At 36.6% G+C, this 25027-nt stretch overlaps 5 protein-coding genes and 1 long non-coding RNA gene across 7 annotated transcripts; 2 read left to right on the top strand and 4 right to left on the bottom strand.

The window, feature by feature from the left end:
• Positions 1 to 545: 545 nt before the first annotated feature.
• On the bottom strand, positions 546 to 4344 carry LOC131014297 (26S proteasome regulatory subunit 4 homolog A-like). The gene is made up of 6 exons (XM_057942229.1): positions 3703 to 4344; positions 2460 to 2705; positions 1746 to 1915; positions 1458 to 1674; positions 1203 to 1343; positions 546 to 786 (listed from the first exon to the last, which is right to left on the bottom strand). Exons 1-6 carry the CDS (start codon positions 4177 to 4179, stop codon positions 703 to 705), a joined length of 1335 nt encoding a protein of 444 aa, XP_057798212.1. The 5' UTR covers positions 4180 to 4344; the 3' UTR covers positions 546 to 702.
• A 5675-nt stretch (positions 4345 to 10019) lies between these two features.
• Positions 10020 to 11075, bottom strand: LOC131018977 (uncharacterized protein At2g29880-like). Its single transcript, XM_057947661.1, has 2 exons — positions 10728 to 11075; positions 10020 to 10643 (listed from the first exon to the last, which is right to left on the bottom strand). The coding sequence occupies exons 1-2, from the start codon at positions 11073 to 11075 to the stop codon at positions 10020 to 10022; spliced, it is 972 nt and encodes a 323-aa protein (XP_057803644.1).
• A 741-nt stretch (positions 11076 to 11816) lies between these two features.
• On the top strand, positions 11817 to 16928 carry LOC131014296 (uncharacterized). 2 transcript variants are annotated; one of them, XM_057942228.1, is made up of 9 exons: positions 11817 to 12018; positions 12146 to 12377; positions 12471 to 12502; positions 12581 to 12625; positions 14376 to 14459; positions 15504 to 15592; positions 15733 to 15783; positions 15866 to 15932; positions 16671 to 16928. In XM_057942228.1, exons 2-8 carry the CDS (start codon positions 12304 to 12306, stop codon positions 15893 to 15895), a joined length of 405 nt encoding a protein of 134 aa, XP_057798211.1. In that variant the 5' UTR covers positions 11817 to 12018; positions 12146 to 12303; the 3' UTR covers positions 15896 to 15932; positions 16671 to 16928. The 2 variants fall into 2 exon arrangements, with proteins under 2 accessions (XP_057798211.1, XP_057798210.1); XM_057942227.1 differs by having other exon boundaries at positions 15866 to 15939.
• Positions 16929 to 17005: 77 nt separating this feature from the next.
• On the bottom strand, positions 17006 to 17945 carry LOC131018976 (chaperonin CPN60-1, mitochondrial-like). The gene is made up of 5 exons (XM_057947660.1): positions 17840 to 17945; positions 17672 to 17752; positions 17433 to 17501; positions 17244 to 17321; positions 17006 to 17152 (listed from the first exon to the last, which is right to left on the bottom strand). Exons 3-5 carry the CDS (start codon positions 17478 to 17480, stop codon positions 17006 to 17008), a joined length of 273 nt encoding a protein of 90 aa, XP_057803643.1. The 5' UTR covers positions 17481 to 17501; positions 17672 to 17752; positions 17840 to 17945.
• Positions 17946 to 18117: 172 nt separating this feature from the next.
• LOC131014295 (uncharacterized) lies at positions 18118 to 18703 on the bottom strand. Its single transcript, XR_009098164.1, has 3 exons — positions 18632 to 18703; positions 18533 to 18554; positions 18118 to 18251 (listed from the first exon to the last, which is right to left on the bottom strand). It is a non-coding gene; the product is annotated as an uncharacterized LOC131014295 (long non-coding RNA).
• A 1759-nt stretch (positions 18704 to 20462) lies between these two features.
• Positions 20463 to 24068, top strand: LOC131014294 (tetraspanin-18). The gene is made up of 6 exons (XM_057942226.1): positions 20463 to 20896; positions 21092 to 21191; positions 21929 to 22009; positions 22085 to 22189; positions 23011 to 23199; positions 23743 to 24068. The coding sequence occupies exons 1-6, from the start codon at positions 20664 to 20666 to the stop codon at positions 23803 to 23805; spliced, it is 771 nt and encodes a 256-aa protein (XP_057798209.1). The 5' UTR covers positions 20463 to 20663; the 3' UTR covers positions 23806 to 24068.
• Positions 24069 to 25027: the final 959 nt, after the last annotated feature.

Below are 25027 nucleotides of genomic sequence, written 5' to 3'. Positions count from 1 at the left end.
AAATATTAAATTTTAACAACAAAAAATTCATTATAATTAAATTTCAACCTTACATTAATTTAAAAAAATTACAATAATTAAAAAGAATTACAATAAAAAAATTACATTATTTGAATCTCGTCGGCGTTTAAACCGAAGGAAGAGTTGGAAAAGGAATTGAAAGAAGCAGACATTTTTTTGGTAGGAAATATGGAATATGAGTTGATTTTGATCATGTGAAAAAAATGAAAGAAAAGATTTGGCATTTATAGAATAAAATTGGAAAAAAAAAATATAAAAGAACCGTTTTCAAACGACTGAATTTTTTAAAAACAATTCAAAATCTGCCAAAATAGTCGTTGAGGAATAAAACGAACATTAATTTTTTATTTTTAACTGGGCCGTGCTCAACACACGCCCGCCTGTTTTTCTCTCCTCCGGTGCCCGGGGGCGAGTGCTGTGCGGCTCTCGCCACAGTGTGGGTGCTCTAAGCAGTCAAATTGAGCATCTAATCAATATGAAATAGGATTATAGGATACTGAACTGGAAAATATGAGAACAAGGAATAGAAAGAAATAAACATTGTTTCGGAGCATGTATAAATATTCAACAAGCTAAATGAAATATGAAGGTTAGCCCAAATGAAACTAATCCGAAAAGCATCGACAAAACGACAGATTGCCATAAGCTTAAGGCATTGAAGAACATCTACTTTGGGAATCATCACATATATAGCCCCTCAGGAACTCCCTCTTTCTTCTTGAACATAACCTTGTCCTTTGCTTTCTTGAAATCAGCATGTGTCACCTAAACATAACAATTCAATGTCAATGTCTGCAGCTAAGATATCTCCACACCTAACTAACATATAAATTTGTCCTCTCTATGATTTTATTGACTACTTTCAGATATAGCAAGCTTCCAGTGCACACTTCACCAGATGAAACTAACAATAACTCATAACACTATTCTACTTTAAAGCTAATCATCTCCCCCCTAACAAGTGATTATTGAGGTTTTAACAAAAATATAAAAGTTAAATATCAAGCAGTCATATCAGAATTTGGGTTTTAGAAAAATATGAAAAATGCAAGTGTCCTGTCGTACACTTCAAAAAATGAGAACGACGAAAGCTTACTTCAAAAGGAAAACACAACACTCTGCCCATAGCAGTGAACAGTTAAAGAATTCTAGAGGATCTTTAATGAAGGGGTTTATCTAACCTTCATCCGCCGCTCTCTCAAAGCAAGCAAGCCAGCTTCAGTGCATATGGCCTTGATATCAGCTCCAGAAAACTCATCTTTGGTCATAACAAATTCCTCCAGGCTGACATCCTCGGCCAACGTCATTCTTGATGTGTGTATCTAAGCATCAAACAACGCATTTTCTACTTCACTCCAATGGCTATTTGAGATTTTAACAAGGAAACAGCAACATAGTTTTTGGTGACAAATCATGATTTTATAAGCTACACATACCTGGAAAATGCGTCTCCTTGTCTTGATATCTGGAAGAGGGAACTCAATTTTCCTGTCTATTCTTCCAGGCCGAAGGAGAGCAGGATCAAGACTTTCAATTTTGTTTGTTGCAAGGATTACTTTCACATCTCCTCTTGAATCAAAACCATCTAGCTGGTTCAGCAATTCCAACATAGTCCTTTGAATTTCACGTTCACCACCTGAGTGGGCGTCATACCTGGTCACAGAAAGTTTATCCAATAAATACCCTGGCACAAAAGTAAATGGCAGCAATAATCTTGATGTTACCTTTTTGTACCCACTGCATCAATTTCATCAATGAAGACGATAGAGGGTGAGAGGTCATCAGCAACTCTGAAAAGTTCTCTGACCAATTTAGGACCATCTCCCAGATATTTTTGAATTAATTCACTTCCAACAACACGCAAGAAAGTTGCTGATGTAGAATTTGCCACGGCCTAGAAATTTGGAAGACTACAATGAGAACTAAGCACTTTACAGACACAAACTCTGAAGATGTAAACCAACTGAATAAAGCAATCAGTAGACCAAGGACAGAATGGCATAATCCACTTTAAGGGAAGCCATGTGAAGCAACCATCCACAAAATATAACAATTGCAAAATTTAAGCAATTACAACCACAAAATTTATTAATGTTCCAACTCATAACAGTTCTCGGTGATGAGAAGGACATCACCAGCTTGACAAAGCTGGCTCCAAGGCAGTTCAAGGTCAAAAGTTGTCATTATGTCACTACTCAATCAAACTATGACAAACTTCACTTTGGAAAAAAGGAAGCACATGAAACACAAAATAAAACTGCATATTATTCTTTCCTTGGTTTTCCTTCAATAAAGGTTACAAGCATAGTACACCCCAATTCTTCATTCTTCAGATGAGTAAGAAAATGATAAAGTCAGAGCCTATGGTAAATAAAAATCGCCCAATTCTATCAGCATAGACATATAGAAGGTTACTGCCCACTATCAAGTACACATACCTTTGCAAGTAAAGTTTTGCCAGTTCCAGGCTCTCCGTATAATATGACACCTTTGGGAGGCTTAATACCAATATCTTCATACAATTCTGGGTGTGTTAATGGAAGCTCAACTGCCTCCTTGATTTCCTGGATCTGAGCATCCAGACCACCAATATCAGCATATGACTCTAATGGAGCTTTCTCAACTTTCATCACGGAAACCATTGGGTCAACATCATCTTGAAGCAGCCCAACAACAGATAGAACCTGAAATTAGACGAGGGACACCCAATATAAGATTCATTGAGCAGCAGCAGTATAGGGAACTCAATCCCCATAGCTGACCCTTTTATCAACGAAGGTTTTGCTTTTCTTATGATAAATTTTTCTGGAAACATCTTGTGATGCAAAATAAAATACATGCATCTTCGTTTTGGTTACAAAGTCCACAAATCCAGTAAAAAGAATAAAGTTTTAACTTTATGAAACGTACTCGCTGCCCCTTAATTAATCCACCTAAAATCAAAGTTCCTTTTGCCGAATTATCTGGAGGGAACCAGAGTGGTAGTCTCAAAAATAGAACTATTCTATGGTATGGACAAGCAAAATCATTTCAACAAGCATTCAAAATTTATTGTGTTCCTAAATGAACATTCATCTTTTTTCATGACTTCGAATTCTGATATAGTTCATTCTACAGGGAAAAGAATTTCAGATGATATAGAACACTCTCAATGGAACTTCTCAAAGAGCATCGCCAATTTTCTTAGTGCATAAACACTGAAGACACCAACCGACCGATATCAAATGCTAGGTGAAGCCCACAATACAGCAGCAAAAAAAATGATAATCCGGATAGAAGATCATGTGTCAAATCCTAAACCTAAACTTTACAGACTATTAAGTAGTTCTCTAAGGATTAATGCTTTCAAATAGAAGATTTATATACGTTCTTAATTTACTCTTCACCAAGCAGATGTAAAAATCTTAAAGCCCCACCTCAAGCATGTGGATCTAATATGGATCAAAGAGCAAACCAGATACTCTTTAAGACATGTCCTAGCTAAAATCAAAATTACATATAACCTATAACCCAAGATAATACTTGAACAGATGCCCAATCTCAATACTATTCAGTTCCAATTAGAAATTAGTAAGACGCAAGCAAATCTTTCCCGTTTTCTGAAAACACCAAAACGAATTACCAAAGCACCTATTTCTGAAAAGCCTATAAAATCGAACACCACAGTTTTTCACATTATACCTTATTGTGCATAAGAATCGCGCATCCAGGCTCGAGCTGATCCTTGTCCACAAACGACAAGATCCCGACGTAATACTCCGGTCCCACCGACGACGAAACGATCGCGTGATTCTCATCAATCAACTCCTCCAGATTCCCGACGCTCATGGGCGAGCCTCTCAAATCGTCGACCTTGGAGCGATCCTCCTCCGTCTTCTCCTCCTGTGGCTTCAACCTCTCCTGATTGGCCACAAACTCCTCTTCCATGAGCAAGTAATCTTTAATTCGGTCCAGTTTCAGCAGACGCAGCTTGCACTTAGTGAGCGGCGTCACCGTGGGTATCCGAGCCGCTGCATCAGGCCCCTTCTGCTTGCGTTGCTTCCGGCCGACGCGCGCAGGAGGCGCGGCCGGCTCGAATTTCTTCTCCTTCTTGTCGCCGTCATTCTTGCGGTCCCCGGGGAGCTGGCGATTGAGGCCGCCGGGAGTACCCTGACCCATGGTGGAAATTGGGGGTGGAGATGGGGGTAGTTTAGACCTTGAAATAGACGGTGTTTGAGAGATTGATGGACTTGTCTTTCTGTTCAAGAAAGAATGCAGAGATACTTAAACTGAGACTGAGGGCCACATTATTTGATAATTCAAAATGGGGTTTTTCATTCTAGTACCCAACTTCATAAAAGTGTCAATCAAATATAATTACTTCACAAATTTGCTACTAAATTTTTTATATAAAAACCTATATTAATATGAGGATATCTTCACATTTTAAATTTTAAATCTAGCAATTAGGATTATTTGAATTGATAAATCACGCTTAATTAGTTTTTTTCTTAAAAATCAACTAATAAAAATACATTATTTTCTTAAAATATATATTTTGCCTCCTAGGCCTTCAATTAGTGGTCGGATGGAGTATTATTTTAATAATAAGAAGGATTAATTACTCATAAAATACTGAACTTTCATCTATTTCTGGTTTTCACACAAACTTTGAATTGTGGCGTGATAATTACTAAACTTTTGATTTTATCTGATTTTGCTACTAATCCAAATTCCAGCTAAATACCAAGCTAATATATAATATGATATGTCAATTTTGACGTGACGTATTTATTCTTGCGTGACAATTAGTTGGCAAAATAATATTTTTTATTTAATTTCTTATCAATAAAAAAAGAACACAAAGCAAATAACTTAAACTGTGAATAGGGGAATCTACCCACTTTTATAACATGTCTTACAAAACTACCCACCCAAACCCAAAGTCAAAAAGTCAAAGCCTGACATGCTTGGTTTTTTGTAATGCGTCCAACTCACGTCACTTTCACAATGGATTTAGTTAAATATGACTCTAAATCTGAGGACACATTAAAATAATAGCAATTGTTGGATAAAAAATTTATAAAATCATATATTATGAATCAAGAAAACATAATAGAGCTTAAAAATTCACTATTATGTATATTATGCAACAAAAAAATATTATGAAACAAATGGCGTAATTAGCCGCCACAAATTCATAGCCGTGAACAGTAGCCGCGCATATTTGGTACCGGCGGCTACTGTTCACGGCTATGAATTTGTGGCGGCTAATCTACCCATTTGTTTCATAATATTTTTTTGTTGCAAATGGGTAGATTAGCCGCCACAAATTCATAGCCGTGAACAGTAGCCGCCGGTACCAAATATGCGCGGCTACTGTTCACGGCTATGAATTTGTGGCGGCTAATTACGCCATTTGTTTCATAATATTTTTTTGTTGCATAATATACATAATAGTGAATTTTTAAGCTCTATTATGTTTTCTTGATTCATAATATATGATTTTATAAATTTTTTATCCAACAATTGCTATTATTTTAACGTGTCCTCAGATTTAGAGTCATATTTAACTAAATCCATTGTGAAAGTGACGTGAGTTGGACGCATTACAAAAAACCAAGCATGTCAGGCTTTGACTTTTTGACTTTGGGTTTGGGTGGGTAGTTTTGTAAGACATGTTATAAAAGTGGGTACTTTAAATTCCGACCCTAACTTAAATTGTCAATAATTTAATAATATCAAATCAAATAATAGTAAGGGGATTCTTCGAATTTAGGTGTGTAAGCCAAAGAATATTTTAATTATCAATAACTTAATATATAAAAAAGTTTATTTAGCTAAGTAATAAAGTTTATTAACTTTTCATTATCTAAGGATTTTTTTTTATAAACTATATATATTTATACTATTTGAATGACTTCTATTTTATATATTCGCGTAATCAGTTGTTAATAGTGAACTAGAAAAAAATATTATTATTTGATTTGATATATTAGTGTTCTTTTTTTAAAATAAGAAATTAACAATAAATACGCCTCGTCAAATATTGGCACGTCATATTAGCTTAATATTTGACCGGAATTTGGATTAGTAGCAAAATCAGATAAAATCTAAAATTTAGTAATTTTCACGCTACAGTCAAAGTTTGTGTGCAAAACTAGAATTGGACGAAAAAATTCAGTATTTTATTGGCAATTAACCCTAATAAGAAACCTAACTAACTTAATCTAAGGGGGGTGTATTCGTTGTGGATTTCCACAGACTTTAAAAAGTCAATGGATTTTAAATTCCATGGAATTCACATAGATTCCAGACGACTTTCAAAGAATTCGTGGTTGGATTTCACCCCGATTTTCACTGATTTTCGAAGAATTTGGGGGATAATTCTGGAATTGAAATCCATGATGCCAACGCCCGCTGAAACCCAGCACCGCTGGAAACCCAGCGAGCGCTGGGTTCCAGCGAGCGCTGGGACCAAATAACTGCTATATAAAGGGCCAGTGAGCGCTGGTGCCCTAATTTCATTCTTCTCCTCTCCAGCGCCGCTCCAGAACCTTCCCCCCAAAAAATCACCTTCAACTACAATTTTTCCATACCACTACCCTCTAAAATCACCTTCAACGATATAATGGTCCGAACGAATAACGTAAACGTCGGTAGAGAGGAGCTTACTTTGAGCCAAAGGTATGAATGTCCATTTGAATTGCAAAGCCAATTAGAGGGAGAAATATTTAAGAAATTTAACGAGAACTATATTACTCCTCCGCATTACTTGGATTAGGAGTTAATTACTGATTTGAATCTTGAGGAGCAAGTTGAGTTGTATTTGCAAAATCTAGGGATGAAAGAATATGCTAAAAATATTGATTTTTCTGGGTATGATCCTCTATGTTATGAGTTCATGACTATTGTGGAAATGGCTGGTGATATGAAATGGATTAAAGCTAGGATGTATGAGCGAGAGTATCGCATTAGTTTGGCTAGAATGAAAGCTGTTTTTGGTTTCAGTATTGGTGGATTATCTGATAAAACTCGGGGATGGAATGTTAATCAAGCGTGGAATCGATTGACTGACTGTGATAATTGGGATAGTTCGGGTATGCCTAGTGGGTACATTAAGGATCCGGCATTGGCTATTGTTCATAAATTTCTTGCATATAATGTGTCTGGAAAGGAGCAGGCGAATAAGGTTAATGCAGTTGAGGTATTTTTGCTGGAGTGTGCTTTAGATGGCACAAAAATGTGCATCTCAAAGTTTATTTGGGCTGCTATGATTCGGGCGAAGAAGCGCCCTACTGCCCATGCTTCTTTCGCTGCTATTATCACTGGTTTGGCACACAAGAATGGAGTTCTTGCTGCGACAGAAGGGTCTATCCATGGTCAGGAGCTGGATGCTGAGTACATTGATTATAATGAGCTCAGAGCAGCTCAATTGATTTCTGACCAATACACGCTGGTTCCTCATGAGAAGAGGACTTGTGTAGTTAACTACATACACTCCGAGATTGCAGCAGGCCATCGTCCCCGCATTGATCCTGGTGCTGGTCCATCTGGGACCGCCGGTGATGATGAAGAAGAGGAGAACGAAGAAGAAGCTGAAGAGGAAGCCGAAGAGGCAGAGGAAGAAGACGAGGGGAATGGAGAGCGAGCAGCTGGTGGTTCAATGCCGAGAGACTACCATCAGCAGGTTCAAAATGATCTCACATCATTCCGTGCACACTTTGATTCATCCATGGGAGCATTCCGAGCTCATTTTGACTCATCGATGACATCAATGAGGAATGATATGAATGCTCGCTTTGATGCACAAGACCAGCAGATTGCCGAGCTGCAGCGCCAGTGGGATTCTTGGAGACCACGTTTCTGAGTTTTTATATTAATGTTGACATTGTTTTATGAGTTTGGATAATTTTATCTTTTGAACAATGATTAATGTTTGTTTTCATGAATTATGTTTGCATTTGATTCATGAGTTTCATGTTTTCATTACATTTTAATCATGTCAAAGAATTTTTATGATCATACAATTTTACATGAATATAACGTATGATGAACTGAAAATAAAATAAAATACACAAATTCTTAACATAAGCAACCCAAAAAAATATGAATTCCACGGAATTGAGCATAAATCAGGGGGTATTTGTTTGGGATTTGATTAAAATCCATAGAATCCGAGCATTCTGAATTAGGGGTCCAGCGGCCGCTGGACCCCTATTTCAGAATGCTCGAATTCTCGGATTTTACTCAAATCCCAAACAAATACCCCTAATTCATGCTCAATTCCGTGGAATTCATCAAATCCCCAACTAATACACCCCTAATTATATAATTCATGCTCAATAAAATCAACCAATATCCATTAAAAAAAAAACAAAATAACGTCAACATCCATAAAAATTCCAAATTGAAAAAAAAGCGTTAATTCAACGACATCCATCAAAACACCTCCCTAACTATTATCTTCGGTCTCCGCCTGTGTGTCTTGATCGGTTTCAGTTATTTGTCTATTTTCCCACATAGCATTAGCAATACTTGTTCTCCATGCATTAGCTTCATTCCTCTGAGACAGCTGGCTTTGAGAAAGATAATCCAAAATATCCGCATCGTTTTCAACATCTGCTGCAACATTTCCTTCTTCAACTTCGACTGGAAATTCATCAGAACGACACTCCTTTCGGAGAAAGTTATGCAATCCAGCACAAGCCAAAACTAACTCTGCTTGTGTTTGAAAAGGAAACGGAGGAGCTGTTTTGAAAATTGTGAAACGTGATTTGAAGATTCCAAAAATGTGTTCAATCACGTTTCGCAATGATGCGTGTCGAAGATTGAACAACTCATCTGCATTTCTTGGATGACGACCGTCACCACCAAAATCTTTGAGATGATATCGAACGCCACGTAACGGAGCCAAAAACTGTCGACGATTAGCAAATCCGCAATCTACTAGAAAATATTTACCTTGAGGCACGTGGAGTCCATTTGGTCTAAACAATGCATCACTTAAAATTTTGGAATCATGGGCTGAGCCTTCCCATCCACTAAGCACATAAATGAACTGCAAATCAAAGTTGCAAGCTGCCAAAACATTTTGCGAATTCACCCCATGACGGTTACGATAACAGCTCACGTCTTTTCCTATTATCATGGTCGGGATATGAGTGCCATCTATAGCCCCGATACAATCCTAAAATAATAGGTGAATGTGTTATACAAAAATCATAAATATTTAATATAATACAAGAGCAGAAATATTATACCTTGAAGTAAGGATAAAATCTGGTACTTTCCCGAATTTTAGCGGGTATTGCGCCAGTCGGCTTAAACATCATGTCCGGTGCTATGGTGTTCAATGCTCTCAAGATTTTGTTGAAGTTCTGACTAGCAACAAAATGCGAACGACCAAACCTTTCACGAACGTTACAATAACGATCGTTGTGCCCTACAATGATGAGGAATGTTGCCAACATTTCTTCAACAGTTGTGTATCGTGTATCATCCACATGGGCTTTCTCTCTAATTATCTGGCATAATTTGATGAAGACGTCAGGATACATTCTATACAACTGTCGAAACTGGCTCGGATCTTCATCCATCATTCTCGTAATAAAACGGAATCCTTCCCTAGTCTTTGGTCGTCGCATCAGAGCATTGTCAGCAGTCGGATGATGCGTCATAATATTTCCCAATAGAGTGATAACTACCTTAGCTGCTTCCATCAGTTGCCTAGCATGAACAGAAAGTTCAATCTCCATCTCTGTTTCGATTTCATCCTCAAGTTCTTCATCTATGTCTTCTTCAATTGCAATGTTAATTTTATCTTCATAATTCATGCTGCCATTTAAAACAATGAAACAATAATTGAAATAAGAATATAAGGGACTCACAAAAAATAGCCTTTTAAAAATACTCATAAAAAACCATTCATTAATCAACAAAATAAAGTATTAAAACATAAAACCAACAAAACAATGTACTCATAAAACATAGTTCAAAAAACATGACTAAACTATCATCTATTTCCTAGTCTTGAATTCTATCCATCTTTTGCGTTGAGCAACAGTCATTTTCATAAATCCATCTTTTTGTGACTTTGTAACAAGCAAGTCAAATGCTGTGTAGCGGTCCTCTTCACTCAAATCACGAATTTCTTCAATAGCATCCCAAGTTGTAAAACTTTTTTCCTTTTCTCTTTTCTCCATCATAGTATCTCGTTTCACGAAGAGGCTTTCAACTCGATCCATTGTGCTAGTGACTTTTTTAATTTCTACCATGAGCTCCTGATGCGAACTATTTTCAGTGTGGCCTGAACTTGTCTCAAACTGGCCTCTGCTTCTTTTGGCGGGAGCTCTTCTCTGAGTGGACTCCACAGGCACTTCAGTGGGCTCCAAAGGTGATTTCGAGCCGGATAACGGTGGATCATCTTCACCCAGTACTACAAACGCCTCAGTAGCAGTATCGTAATTCAACTCCTCTATGAGCGGACCTCTACTTTCATCAACTCCTATTGTCCTAGCATCAGTAGCACTGCCAACTCCAATTGCGTTTCTTCCTACAGCCACACCGTTTCCAACAGCAAGCCTCAAGTCATCATAATCCGAAAAACTCCCAGTGCGTAAGTATGCATCTTTTGGGTGAGCCTAAAAACATAAATAAGAAAATTATTAATTAACTATATTATTTAAATTAAATTGTGTTTAAAAAATAATTGATAACAAATTTACCTCTATATACGCATCCCATACTTCATCTGGGGCCGTGAATTTTTTGGTGACGTTGTCATAACCAAAACCAGAGTTAAACTTCATGAGGTTTGAATACGCAGTCCAACGGCTCTTAAACCATTTGATACGACTTTGGTAGTGATTATAATTTTTATTGCACCCAAGTTTGTCATTCAGAACAGGCAATATCCTTTCCTCTACTGTGGCTTTGCTAAATATACCACTATTATCGCGCCATCCCCTATGTGCAGACTCAACCAGAATATCTAACAATGCATCACTTTGTTCCTTTGTCCATGCTTCATACACTGCCCTTTTTTTGGAATCTTGTGGTTGAGAGTCTCCCATAATAATATTACTAAACTCCGAACAGTACTATATGAATGAATAAAAATAAAAAATAAAAAACATCAACAAAAAACTAAAATCAACTCACATGCAATAGAAACACAACATACAATTGCTAACAATTTATGAAGATACAAGATTCATGCTATAGAAAAATTGCATAATTAAAATATTATGAAGATATAAAAATACCTGGCTAAAAGCTAAAGTAGAACCCTGAACTTGTCTTCTGTTTTGAAGGGGTGGTAGGCGTCTCAAATGTGAGAGGTTAAAAAAATGGAAGAGGGGTATTTAAAGGCGTTGCTGGGCTGGGCTGCCTGGGCCCAGCGGCCGCTGGAAACCCAGCGCACGCTCAAACCCAGAGAGCGCTGGCCTTTCTCAACGTGTGATGAGTTCAGGCGCTCACTGGCTTCTTGGCCGCGGGCGCTGGAACTCAGCGCACGCTCAAAACTCCATGAATTTCAATTCTCGTGGTTCTTGGCCGGATTTCGTCGTGTGTATTTTTTGGATGAAATCCATGAAAGTCATTACGGATTTGAAGTCAATGGAATAACGAATACACCTAGATTTGTATGGATTTTAAAAAGTCTGAAACGAATACACCCAGATTTATATGAACTTTTAAAAGTCTGGAACGAATACGCCCAGATTTCTACAGACTTTTAAAAGTCTGGAACGAATACACCCACTTTTAAAATCCATAGAAATCTATTAAACTCCACAACTAATACAACCCCCCCCTAAATTTCGGTTCTTACCTTAAGCTCTGTCAAACCCGCCGCCCCAGCACTTCCTCACGGACCTCACCTCACCCAACACTCAAATCCTAGCGCCGCACCGGACCGCCCAGCAGCAGCCTCCCCTCGCGCCACGCCGCCAGCAATCGCCTCCGTTTCACGCCGGCACCATCCCGCCTCCACGACCCCTGTCTCCATTCCAATAAGTTAGTGCAGATTTTTATACATCCATTGATATTATGAAGACTTTCATTTTGTACTTCAAAATCATTTTTTTTTTGTCAACCATCTCGGTAATGTGTTTATATATTTGGCTGAACAAATGTGTTGCAGGCTGAAGCTGCGTATGAAATTCAAAAATATGTGAAATGTGGGAATATACTGTTTCCAACAAGTGAACCCTGATGTCACAAGAGAAAAGCAAACATCAATCGAAGTGAAACCTTTCCCTGTTATGCCGCAGAGCGCTGAAATTGCAGACTGATTATGTGATGGGGCAAAAGAAATGTCAAGTGTGTGAGGACGCACAATCAAAGTATAAGTGCCCTACTTGCTTAATAACCTAGTAAGTAGATCTCTTCTTCTTTTCAACTCTTAATTTCCGCAATTATTAGTCATTGATTATGAGTTTTCATTGATTTCTGGCAATGGCTCGAAGTTGTTCTTTGGCCTGCTTCAAGAAACACAAAGGTAAACCAATTGTCCAATCTAAGGTTTTGGTATCTTTTCTATTGGAGCACTGAAGCTTTTCTTGCCATGTTCTTACAGAAGTTCCTTGCCAGAAAGCAGAATCTTTAAAGGAAGAAAAAGTTTGTAAGTAGTTTCTATTCATCTTTCAATGTCAGTTGTTGTGGCCTTGCAGCTATAGTTAATGAAGGTCTGAGCTTATTCGAATGGAAAAATTTATGTGATGTATTTTGTATGCTACTTAATTGCATTCATCTTGTATTGCTAAGCTGCTGAATCTGGTACTGTTTATATTGTTAATTAAGAGAGAGAGAGAGAGAGAGGTTCTTGAAGTCACAATGTCCTAGTTTTTCAGAGGGACTTCATTGGTTGGAGTGGGGTGGAGGCCATTTTCATTAACTGCCTCCCTCCCCCATCGATCAAATTTTCCTGTTACCATTTTCCCAATCCCAACTGTCAAATCCATTTCCATTGTGCTTGAGGAATCTTTTAAAGCTCTTTTAATTTAAGATGCCCTGGCCTTAGACTTGTAAATTCAAAAGGGGTCTGACATCTTAATTTGCTAGCAATATAAGCTCCTGATCAACCTGTTTTCATGATTGAAGTACTGATTATGTTATGTTTCAGATCTGTTTTGTAATTTTTAAGCAGATGCTTCTGATGAATTAAGATTGTATGTAAAGATTTTGGTAGTTCTTATGTATACATCCCCTCATTATCTAATTTAGCATCTTGCTTGCCCATGTCTTCATGTCTAGATGATTTTATTGATCTCCTTCAACTTGTCACTTATATGAATTTCTTTCCTTAGTATATATGTATTTTAAGATTATTTTCTTGTATGAAGACTGTAATCAAACGACCTCTGATGTCCAGCAAATTATCATTTTATTACGATTTTCTACACCAATTTTACATTTAATATTTTTGGGTTTGCCAAATGTGACAAGAAAAAGTACGACATAAAAGTTCTTGCTGTGGATTTTCTTCGTACTATACCCTAGTCTGTTATTGAAGGAACTAAAATGACGTGCGGATCATTGGTTGTGTCTATCCTTATGTGCACAGAGGTACTACTACAGATTTGTAGTGCAGCCTTTGATCATGGATTGTGGCAGTAAATTTTACTTTTCAGTTATTAGCTGCATCCATTTCAACCTTCATCTTATGATATATAACCCTTTTCCTTTAGATCCATAAAGTCTTGAGTATGTATATACTCCAAAAATATGGATCTGAGCTTGAGGGTGTATAGTTGTTTTACATGGTGAAGTGGGCATAGGGCTTGATCTGATACAACTTGTCGCCAATTTGGCAATTGAAATCAAAGAATCGATCTGAGCTTTAGGTCAAGTAGGCAAATTTGGAAAGAAGTTACTATCAACTTCAATCTCAATTTGGGGATTGAGGAAGAATGTTGAGAATGAAAGAGGGAGTGAGATAAAGTAACTGAGTTGTTATCAACTTCTGACTTGAGAATTAGTTACAACTTGCTACCAACGGTTTGAAGCTAACAATGGTTTGTCAATCAGTTCGCATGTGTATCACTGTAACTAACTAGCTCAACTGATAGTTAAATAAATTGTACTGTATACTGCTTAACTCTTCAAGACTACAAAACAGCATTGTCTTGAGAGTTTCACTTGTTACTAATTAAGTCATATTTTTGACAGTTTATGTTTTCTTCTTCTGATTAGTTTGCCTTCTGCTGACAGTAGATACAATTAACTTTTGATAGATGTGATGTGTGAATATACTTTGAAAACCTAATTCTTTGCAATAGTTTTGCAGTATGATTTTGGTATTTCTATGTGCTTATTATACAATTTCTCGCTCTTCATTTATATTGTTGTGTAACATTTTGTTATTGCACCAGATCTTAGAACAACAAATGATAACCAACCACCTCATGTGGATGAGCCAAGTGAGGTGTTGCAAGAGTTGCAACTACAGTCTGTTGGTAAGATTCCTGCTAGTTTCTGACATGCTAATCCAAATTATCGACCTTGCTGACTTCTTCTATGGTGCCATTTTGGATTTCTGTATCTATGTCTGAGTTTCTATAGCTCATTTAGGCTGTGGGAGGCGGCTTTTGGGTCAATTTACTAGAGATATTCAGAAACTATAATTTCTGACTCCCATAATCTGATATGGTTATTTGAATACTAGGTTTCTATTAATTGGCTTATAAGTACTCAACCTGGCGATGGTTTTAGAGATATGTTGTTACTAAAATAGAGGGTGTATTTGGTTTGATTAATTGAATCACATGGAATAGGCATGATGCTTAACGTCAATTCCGATTCTGAGGTTGAGATAGCTGAAAAAGGCAATCCAATAATCCCAGTTGAGACAAGAGGGTGGAAAGCACTTGGGAAAAAAAGCAGAATCTTATTTGTGATGCGGACAATGTTCCCTGGGGATAGCTGCTTCTACTCTCCATAATTTTGTGCCTTCTTTTCTTTTTATTTTATTTTATTGTATTTGGCTTTATACAGTGTAAGGTAGCTTTGGTGGATATGACTTGATTTTATCGGAGGGGAAAGTATGGTTAGAAAGACACATCTATTTGTTTTGACTATAAACTTGAATGGCTTTTTATTAGATTACCTGCCAAAACTTGCCTTGATTAACATCACGGGGAACTGATTTTCAGTGTCCTATGTTTCAATATGATGATTGCACAAGGCAGAGGACAGAGATAGTTGTTCTTGATGTTGGGTTTGCATGTTTTTTGGAACATGTATGCTTTGTCAGATTAATTTTTCTTTACCACGATTTATTTTTCTTGTATATATCATTTTGATTTCCTGACTTGTTTTATTCACATGTTTCCCTGTTCTAGCTAGACTTTTGTCGGTCTAAGACAAATCTCCTTCTATTCTTAATTGCCTGAATTGCCAAGTATTTTCTCCCTATTATTCAAGCATTTTAACCGTCAAGGTCTTTCAAACTCACAGTCACTGGTATTATGTGGTTATTCTTCCTTCTGGTTCTCCTGCAGCTTCATCCAATGAAATTCGTGATTTAGTAAAGAATGAAAAGCTTCAGACACTTATATACAACATTGATTGCTCTGTGGATCCTGAGAATGTAAGTTTGATAAATGACACTCTTCCTTCACTAATGGTCTGGAAAAAAAAATCCTCTTTAGAGTTCCTAGATTTTCAATTTGTGGATTTACATTTCGGAGTTGTGAAAAATTTGTTGTATGTGTTTTTGCTCTTCAATAGGAGCTTGATAAAGCCATGGAGGAGGAATCATTTCGTCAATTTGCAGAAAAGGTATCATTCAGTATCAAATTTAGACATTATTGTAAGTGGATGCAATAATATTTTAATCATGCATACGTTATTTGAATTGCAGATCTTGTCTACCATTGTCCCTGACGCTTGAGTATTCTGGTCGACTATGATTTTGCAACAATATCCTGGTTAGATGTACGGTTAATTAAGTCTTTTATTTACTAGCTTTGTTACTTGTGCATATCATATGATATTATTTTAGACATCTCAGTATGGATCATGAGTTCATGACTAGAATGCATTCAACCATGCTCACTCTTAAGAAAAATATTATGAAATTAAGAAATATATGTAAATGAAACAAACTTAAAAGACAACTACTATTAGTATAAACTAACATAATCAGTTTTTAAGGTTGTGTACTTGGTGATTCAATAATAATTTCTGGTATCTTGATTTTGTTGCTCACTCTATTTGGTAAGCTGACGTATAACATCTGCAAAATGATCTCATTTAGTCTCATGTTAGGCTAATGAAAACACAAAACATCAAACAAACTAAAACTATGGTTTACCTGCAACCTCATAAATGGATGAACACCAGCAAGTATTTTTCTTGGGGATTTAGTATTTGTATTTTTGTCTTGCATTATACTCCCCCCGCGTCCCATAAGAAAGTATCACTTTTTTCATTTTCGTCCGTTCCATAAGAAAATATCACTTTCATTTCGGGACATGACCCCACACATCATCATTTTTTCAAAACGGTAGTGGGTTCCTTTCTCCCTCAACATATTATCTACCAAATATATCATAAAATCGGTGTCATCCCCCAAGTGAGGGAGTATGTATCTAAAAAATTATTTGTTTGTTACCTTTGAATTTTGGAAGATTGGTGTTTATTGAATATGTGTTATTTGTTGGTAGATCACCGAACATTTTGAGCACCATATGTGGGTTTTGAAAGCGGCTGTGGCGATAGGGCTTCGAAGAGCGGTGGGATATCTTCATTGAGCATAAATTCTGCATGCAGGTTTTATAATTTTGTATTAGTGTATTTTATGTTTCTGTTTTGCAAATTTTGGAATTTGTAAGTATGTAATATCTACATCCATGGGATAATAGTTATTGCAATAGACATATACATACAACGACCAATAAAGATTAGAAAAGTTTTGGGGAACATATAACTCTATCCTTCCTCTCAGCAACCTCAAATTCACTAGCCCCGCCAATCTAACAATGGTGGACAACTTTGATATTCAATTATAGTTCTCAGAGTGCCCCTGGATATTGCAGATTGTAAGTCTTACCTTCAAGACAGCAACACCGCCAGAAAGCTTAGCGAGTCTCTCCTGGAGCTTCTCCTTGTCATAATCAGAGGTGCTTAACTCAATTCCTGACCGTAACTATCAGAACATTATTCACGAGTTCAACATTGATTTTAAGAAGGTAAGAGTTCGAAAAGGAAAAAGGGCCAAGAAAGTTGTGGTCATCAACCTGGTTACATCTTTCCTCAATAGCATCCTTGTCACCAGCTCCATCAAGAATAACAGTGTCATCTTTTGATACTGTAACCTGAGAGAGAAAGGTGATGGCATTTATCAGTTATGACCAAAAGACAAACTATTACTAAAATAGGCAAGTGTAGTTGAGGATAGACCCGTATGAGCAATTTTTATATCTAACCTTTTTGCATGAGCCAAGCATGTCTTCTGTGAAATTCTCAAGGTTCATTCCAAGGTCATTGGTGATGACCTACACATAAATAAGTGTAAAGAAATTAGTAGTCTGCAATCGCTCATGATATAGCCCATATAGGTATGTACGCCTTTGAACGTAAGCTGCCTTCCTTTTTACTTTTGTTTGGGGGTGTTGGGGAGAGACATGGTCACAAGGGGCCAAAAAACTATGACAGGTTAAATTACCTTGCCTCTCGTCAGTGCTGCTAAGTCCTTTAGATAGGCCTTTCTGTTATCTCCAAATCCAGGAGCTTTAATAGCACAAACCTGTGGATCCACATAAACAGAGATCTTCTCATTGAAGCTTAGGCACCCACGCATCTAATGACGCTCAAACACAAAACCAAATGACACCTTTAATCCAGCTCGAAGCTTGTTGATAATTAGAGTAGCCAAGGCTTCACTCTCCACATCTTCCGCAACGATCAACAAAGGTTTTCGCCTCTGAGACAATGTAGAGAAAAAACAACTATGAATTTATCAAGTAAGACTTGAGTCAGATTTAAATTACAGGGACCATCTTACCTTCACGGCTAACTCCAGCACTTTCACTATAGAAGCCAAATTATCTATTTTCTTCTCATGGACTAATTAGAGAGAATTGATAAATTTATGAATTGAAAAACGATGCTTTAAGCCCCATGGTAACTTTGACGGCATCAGCCAGCTCCTCCACGCCTCTAAGCATGGTTGCCCTCGCCTCCACCCCAAACTTAATATCTTTAGCCGCATAATTTCGGCTCCATGAAAGTCTACCACTATTCACCTTTATAATAACAAAAAAAAAAAAGACAAAAATTTGATCAGAAGATAAAATGATGGTGTTAGCGTGCGAAATTCTAGCCTTCCAGGTTTTCTACTCTCAGATTTTTATCTTCTTCTAAACCAACGTTCTATTCTGTTTACCCATCGGGTTTTCTATTCTCATACCTTAGATCTTTATTTTAATTTCTTTTAACCAAAAAAATCTAACTCCATATGATTTAGGTACAGAAATGGCATCTCACTTTCCAATGTTGGAACAAAAAACATAGAAAAGGAAATTACCAGTTGGCTGCTTCTGCATATCCTACATAAATGGTGAGCTGATCAACATAAATAAATATTAGGTTGGAGTGTGGGAATATGATATCAATAAAATAGCACCTGAGTTTAGAAACGAGGTTAGTGGCAAAGCGATACATGATCCACACGCGCTGAATTTGCTTAGAAATTGTTGCTTCAAAGGAGCTTCGTTATGTGGGCATATATACACAGTGAAGGAGTAGATTGTAGTGCAAGTCAAGAAAAGCAAGGGAGCCAGGGTTTAGGGTTTAAGCTATCTAAGGACCAAATTACATAAATATTTAAAAATTATGAATTTATTAAACATAATAAAATTAATGAATTATTGGTGGTTCCAAAAATCTACAAATCAATTGGTTATATAGTTTTTCTATAAAAATGCTGTAACTTTTTATACTCTTCATTTACTCAATTTATTGTTCCTTGTTTTGGTAAGTGGTTCATTGCTACGACAACGTTTAACTCCCCTTCCCTGCATAGAAAATAAGAGCTCCACCACACCACAGTCTTCCGCCGTCTAGAAGAGGAGTAATTGGTAAAGGAAGTTATCAGTTCTTATCACTGATTCTGAATCTGATGAGTATCTGCTGCTTATTTTGGGTAGAGGACACCGCTGTTCATTTGCAGAGCGCTTCATATTTGTTGAAATGTTTATGAATTCGTCGAATCCTTATCTTTTGTACAAATGAGGATTCATTTCTCAACTCTTTTTCTTTTTCTTTTTCGAGTAAGGGTAAAGGTTAACGGCGGAGTACTCTTTATGAAGCATATATGTGATATTCCCCCTATTTTTCTTATACATTAGGTAATCAGTCATGCAACCTAAGTTCAGTAAATTTCATAGGATTTTCACCATTCACACATTCATCCAATTTACTTGATTCACTTTTTACTAAGTTCTCAACCACATTCAAACTCTGTATCATTTAGCACTAGTGGCAACTGGCATGATATATGATAAATATACGTTCTATTAAAAAATATGATCAGGAAATTAAATGCTAGCGACCTATATATGTTTCTTTGGAGTGCAGCATTTTCTTGGGATATTTTTCATCTACTATGTTTTAAGATGCAAGTAATTTGCATATGTTTAACCCTGCAACATATCTTCATGGTTGGCTAGTGTCTTAATCTTTGATAGGGATAATAATAACCTTTATTTCTTCGGTTGCAATTGCCTCCTCTGCCTTCAAAGATGGTTGGAAACTTGGGAGTCTTGATTTTGTTGGAGAGATAACAAATGAAAAAAAAATACCATGTCTTTGACGAATTGAGCATTAAAATTATGGTAAAATACTGAATGTCTGATACATGATAACGAGTTAGTTCTCTACAATCCCAATTAGCAAAGGGTAAATGGTGAAGATTTCTTTGGGAAGGAAGAGGATAATGAAAACGTATAACCCCAATATTGTAGAATCCCATCGGTTTTAGTTTTCGAGGCTATAATAAGGAATCTATTAGTTTGAGGGGTATACGGGTAAAATACATCAATTAATATTTTAATTGTTTTTGTAAATAAGGAACTATAATAAAATAAATTGAAGTTATAAATAAAATCATAAATATTATTGTTCTTGACCTATACATGGATATTACAATATTAATCCCTTTAAATGGATTTATGTTCTAGGAGCTCTCTCGAGAGCCGCCTCTCTATAGAGTAAACCCTTACCCAACATGGCCTCTATAAATGGGCTATATATATCCTTCATTCTATTTTTAAAAATTGAATTTAAATTAAATAAACATTAAATTTTAAGAACAATTTTTTTATTAAATTTAAATTAAGAAATGAAAATTACATGAATTGCACATGCGGCTCGGTAGACAGACTTGCAATTTATTTGTGGATATTCGGTGGCCCATTAGCTAACTCCATTTTTATGGATAAGCCCTGAAATGATAAAATCCGAAATCTTCTCTGCCTCTCTCTTTAAAAAAAATTAATAAACATAAACAACAAAAGCAAAAAGCCGAAGACTCGTTCTATTGAATTGTAGCGCACTCGAACTTCATACTCGAAAAGGAATATTTGTAGAGCAGATTACTCAAAAGTCAATTTTCCAATTCTCGAATCGCATCCTTGAAAATTTGAAGAGAATCACAAATGCGAACGCCATGTTCCCACACCTTTCTAGCATTCATCCTCAAATTCCTGAATTTCCTCACCGCATTTGTGGGTGTAGTCATAATTATATACTCTGCATATGTGCTTAATCAATTGCAGCACCACCAAAACCCATTTCCTCCGCCGAATCAATCCGGATTCCGCCCTAACTCCGGCGTCTTTAACCCGGACGATGCGCTCAGCTCCAATTTCACCTCCCTCCCAGCTCCTTGGTACTGAAATCTTAACATTTTTTTTTTTTTTACTTTTTTGGTAATTTTTTGAAATTCTTTGCGATCTTAATGTTGTTGCTCGGTTATCTGCCCAATTGGAATTATGGTTGAGGGAAAGTTTGTGTTTGAAGCTGATGCATTAATTCGATTTGTTAGTTGTTTCATTTATGAGTTCTCGTCTGTTGTTATTGATAGGTTTACATATGCGTTTATGGGAATCGGGATTTTGACATGTTTCATCAGTTTTATTGGATTCATTGGCGCGGAGGCCATCAGCGGCTGTTGTCTTTGCTTTGTATCCTTCTGCTCGTTCCAGTATTTTCTTTCTTTCTTTCTAATGCCGTGATGGAATGGCCAGGATACTGTCACCTTTTGTTCATTATCGTATCCTGGTGACACTTGAAGGTAGGTGTAACTTTTTTCTCCATTTTCAGATTTGTTTTTTAGTACAGTGTTCTGTTTCTCGGCAAGATTGTTAGATTATCTTGTCTTTTTAGTATTAGAACAACGCGATGGACGAATGGTGCTGTTGTTTTTACATTTTCCTTTTTCAAAACGTTTAGAGAGATTATGTGAACTGCTGTGAGAAACAAGATGCAGAAAAACTTCTGATGTAGAAACTGCTCTCTGCAGTGACTACTAAAATTGTAGTTAATGCAAAGCCCGGAGGCTGCTAACATGGAGAATTGAGAGAGAGAGAGCAGTGATAGGATATAGTTTTTAACACCAAATTTTATAAACCTGATCTAAATAAAGAAAAGATAAAAAATTATTGGCAATGCTGGAATTGGAAAGATCAAAGAGGAGGTGGATGGTTCATTCAACTCTATTGTTTTTGTGGCATTTTAATACATGTAACTGTGCCCTGAGAGGATTATTTTCTGTTATGTTAACATTTACTATATTTACCTAGAGCTTACTTTGAAAACTGCACCTTATTTATTATTTTTTGTTGAAACGAATCTTGGCAGACCCTCACGTTTATGAAATATGATGTTGTAATAAATTTATCCTTGACCATATAAATCTCAGTATGCCGTACTCACAACCATATTCATTTTATCTGAAGTGGGTTTGGTGACCTTCATTGCTCTTGATCACCAATGGGAGAAGGTAATGCCACAACCATTTGATTGATGATGCTTCTGTGCATCCTTGCGCCTTACCTGTGATGCGAATCATTTTCAGGATATCCCATCTGATCCCACTGGAGAAATCGACACCCTGTGGACCTTTATCAAAGAGAATGCTGATGTGTTTATGTGGGTCGGCATTGTAATTGTTACTATACAGGCATGTTTGAGTCTTCTATACTAGCATGTTAGTTGTGATTTTCTATTTTGTTTCCCTTTGTTGGTGGGCACTAATTATGAAATTCTTGGATTCAGTGTGCTTACTACTTGGTCTAGTTAGTATATTAAAAACCAAGATGCTGTAGAAGCTTGTTACTTTCTAGGAGCGGTTTGCGAATGGGTACGACCAATTTAGTGGTCATTTCATTTCTCAGACGTCATAAGTGAGCTTTTTACTAAGTTGTGATTTACCTTGAGAGGTTGATAGCAGGAACAAACTTAAAATGTGATGGACAAGATTTAATGCAATATATTATGCAGCCCTATGTTACTAAAGTACTTTTAAACAGCTAGTTGCAAATTTAGAGGATGTTGAGTGGTTGTTTTGACCACGGAAAACCCAGTAAAGTTTGAAAATCTCTCCTACATATCTCAATTTCCATGCCGTTCCTGATATTCGAGTTGCCACCTCTTTGTTTTTTTGGCAAACTTTTAGTGATTTCATATGTGATGGCTTTAGGTGGAACTAGCAAACTGTCCATGTTTTTGGTTTGAGTTGGTCTTTTATCATCTCTTGGGACTGACTGCACAGAAGTTCAACCAGCATTTCTGCGATCATTATTTTGCAATTTTTCTCGTAGAGTACCCAGGTGCATGATTAGTGCTACAACACCTCTCTTACTATTCATGGGGAACCTTTGATCTTAGTATTTTAGAAAGTAGTCTTATGATGAAGGTGCTTCCACCATACAAACAGTTATTCCCATTAGTTCTAAAATCCATGCTTCAGGGTTACTGATAAATATGTCATCTCTTTTACAGGTCCTATCTGTACTTCTTGCGATTGTACTGAGATCCTTGGTTTCTAGTGAGAATGAAGACGACGATATTGAGGGAGAGTATGGTTTCCGCAAGAGCACTAGGGAACCATTGCTGAGTCCATATTCAGGCCAAGCATCTGGTTCAACTAGAGGTGATTCTGATATCTGGAGTTCAAGAATGAGAGAAAAGGTCAGCATCTTATAAAAAATATAATACTCCCTATGTCCTACAACCCACAAGGGTGTTCATTTTCCGTTTTGGAGACTACCCCATCACATAACACTACAATAAGATAGATCTCTTTCTTCAATCACAACACACTCACCTAACATTTATTAAAACTCGTGCCACCAAAACTGATCCACTCTCTTGAGCGATGTAGGGTGTATGTGGTTTTAGCAATTGCATGAGTTAAAAGACATCATCATATTTCAAGATTCATATTTCAGACTTTTGGTTTTTGAAATGCTAAAATTATAGCAGTGAGTATATTATTGTTTGTTTTGCTTGTATAGGATTATGAAAATGCTTTTTATAGCAGACTGTGAGTAGGCTTCAGATTCAGTTTATACTCAAAATGGACTTATTTATTCAGAGATGCTTGTGTTGGATTTTTCGATATAGCCCTACCCTACCATTCTGTTTTGTTAGTAGAGGCTGTCTTGAATTCATAAAGTTGCTGCATGCGTTCACTTTGAGTTGTACTTGCTCTCATACAATTTCTTTTGTCAGTATGGACTTAATACCAGCAGTGACACAAAACCAAAATTTGGTGAATCCAAAAGCATCAGCTGATGTTACGAAGTGTCGGTGAGAAGCAAATGAAGAGCAGTAGTGGTGTGTATTTCCTCTGCGATCAGCTTTATATGACATTTATTCTTTATACTACTCCATGATTTAGTGAGCTCGGCGTAGATAGGGTTTGTTCTCGCAGCTGCGTGGTGTATATTGATCCAAGAATTGTGTGGATGACTACTGTCATCGTTGTAGAAAAAGGAAGACAAATTGTAACTTTTTAGTGTGCTTTTTGTTTTTCTGTGAAAAGTGTTGAGGACCAAGCCATTTTCTTCTTGGACACTCATTTCTGCACGAAATAACCAACAATTTATGTGTGGCACATATATTTATAGGTTTATATCTATATTAGGAGCAACCATTAGGTGATAATGATTGGTATATGGGAATGAAACGACGAGAACATAAAATCCTATATTTATAAACAAGATTGCTAAGGCTCGATTAAAATTCACTATTCTCTTTAGAAAGTGTATCGCGCCTCCTCCCTCCAATTCTTAATGCGTCATCCAACAATAATCAAAACAACAAAATTGTTTCACTAAATCTATATTATATTGAAATTGATGGAATGAGTGTTAGAGGTAAGTGTAAGTGTTATCGGTTTAATGTTGCATGGTTGGATTGTAGTGAGGAAAGCTTTGGTTTACCAGCAAAGTCTCGTCACTTTGATTGCATGGAAAGAAGAGCAGCATAGGGGGATGAGGACAAACGTGGTCTAGCAGTTTACGATTGGGCTAAGAAAGAGTGCATGTCAAGTATTACAAGTGAGTAGGAATGATCAAAGAGTTGGTGTTTCCATTTGTCGCAAATCAAAGGTAAATGTTATGTTGATCGACTGCTTCTCTTTTTAGTTTAACTCGTTTTGTTTTTGCATTTTAGCTTCATCTTGAAGATTCATTGTTGAGCTCTCAATCAACATCGTTAAAACTCACAGCTTTTCTGCAGCATAGCAAGGTTTTGTAGAAATTGATCGAAGGTCCATTCCGCCGCGATTTAACTTGCCGTATTCTCCGCGCCACTCAATTAATCATTCACTTTAAATAATTAACAATTTATATTCAACTATTAATTAATAATATAATCATTTTCATTAAATTAAAATATTCTTTATTTGTACTTTTACTTCTCACAACAAATGACATTAAATGCCGATTTTTTGGATTTAATGAAATTTCAGTTCCTTTTAAATCATGATCCATTACCTTCTGTATTCAGATTT

The sequence above is a fragment of the Salvia miltiorrhiza genome, chromosome 3 (assembly GCF_028751815.1).
Source record: "Salvia miltiorrhiza cultivar Shanhuang (shh) chromosome 3, IMPLAD_Smil_shh, whole genome shotgun sequence".
Lineage (NCBI taxonomy): Eukaryota > Viridiplantae > Streptophyta > Magnoliopsida > Lamiales > Lamiaceae > Salvia > Salvia miltiorrhiza.
This window is presented reverse-complemented; position numbering and strand designations above follow the sequence as displayed.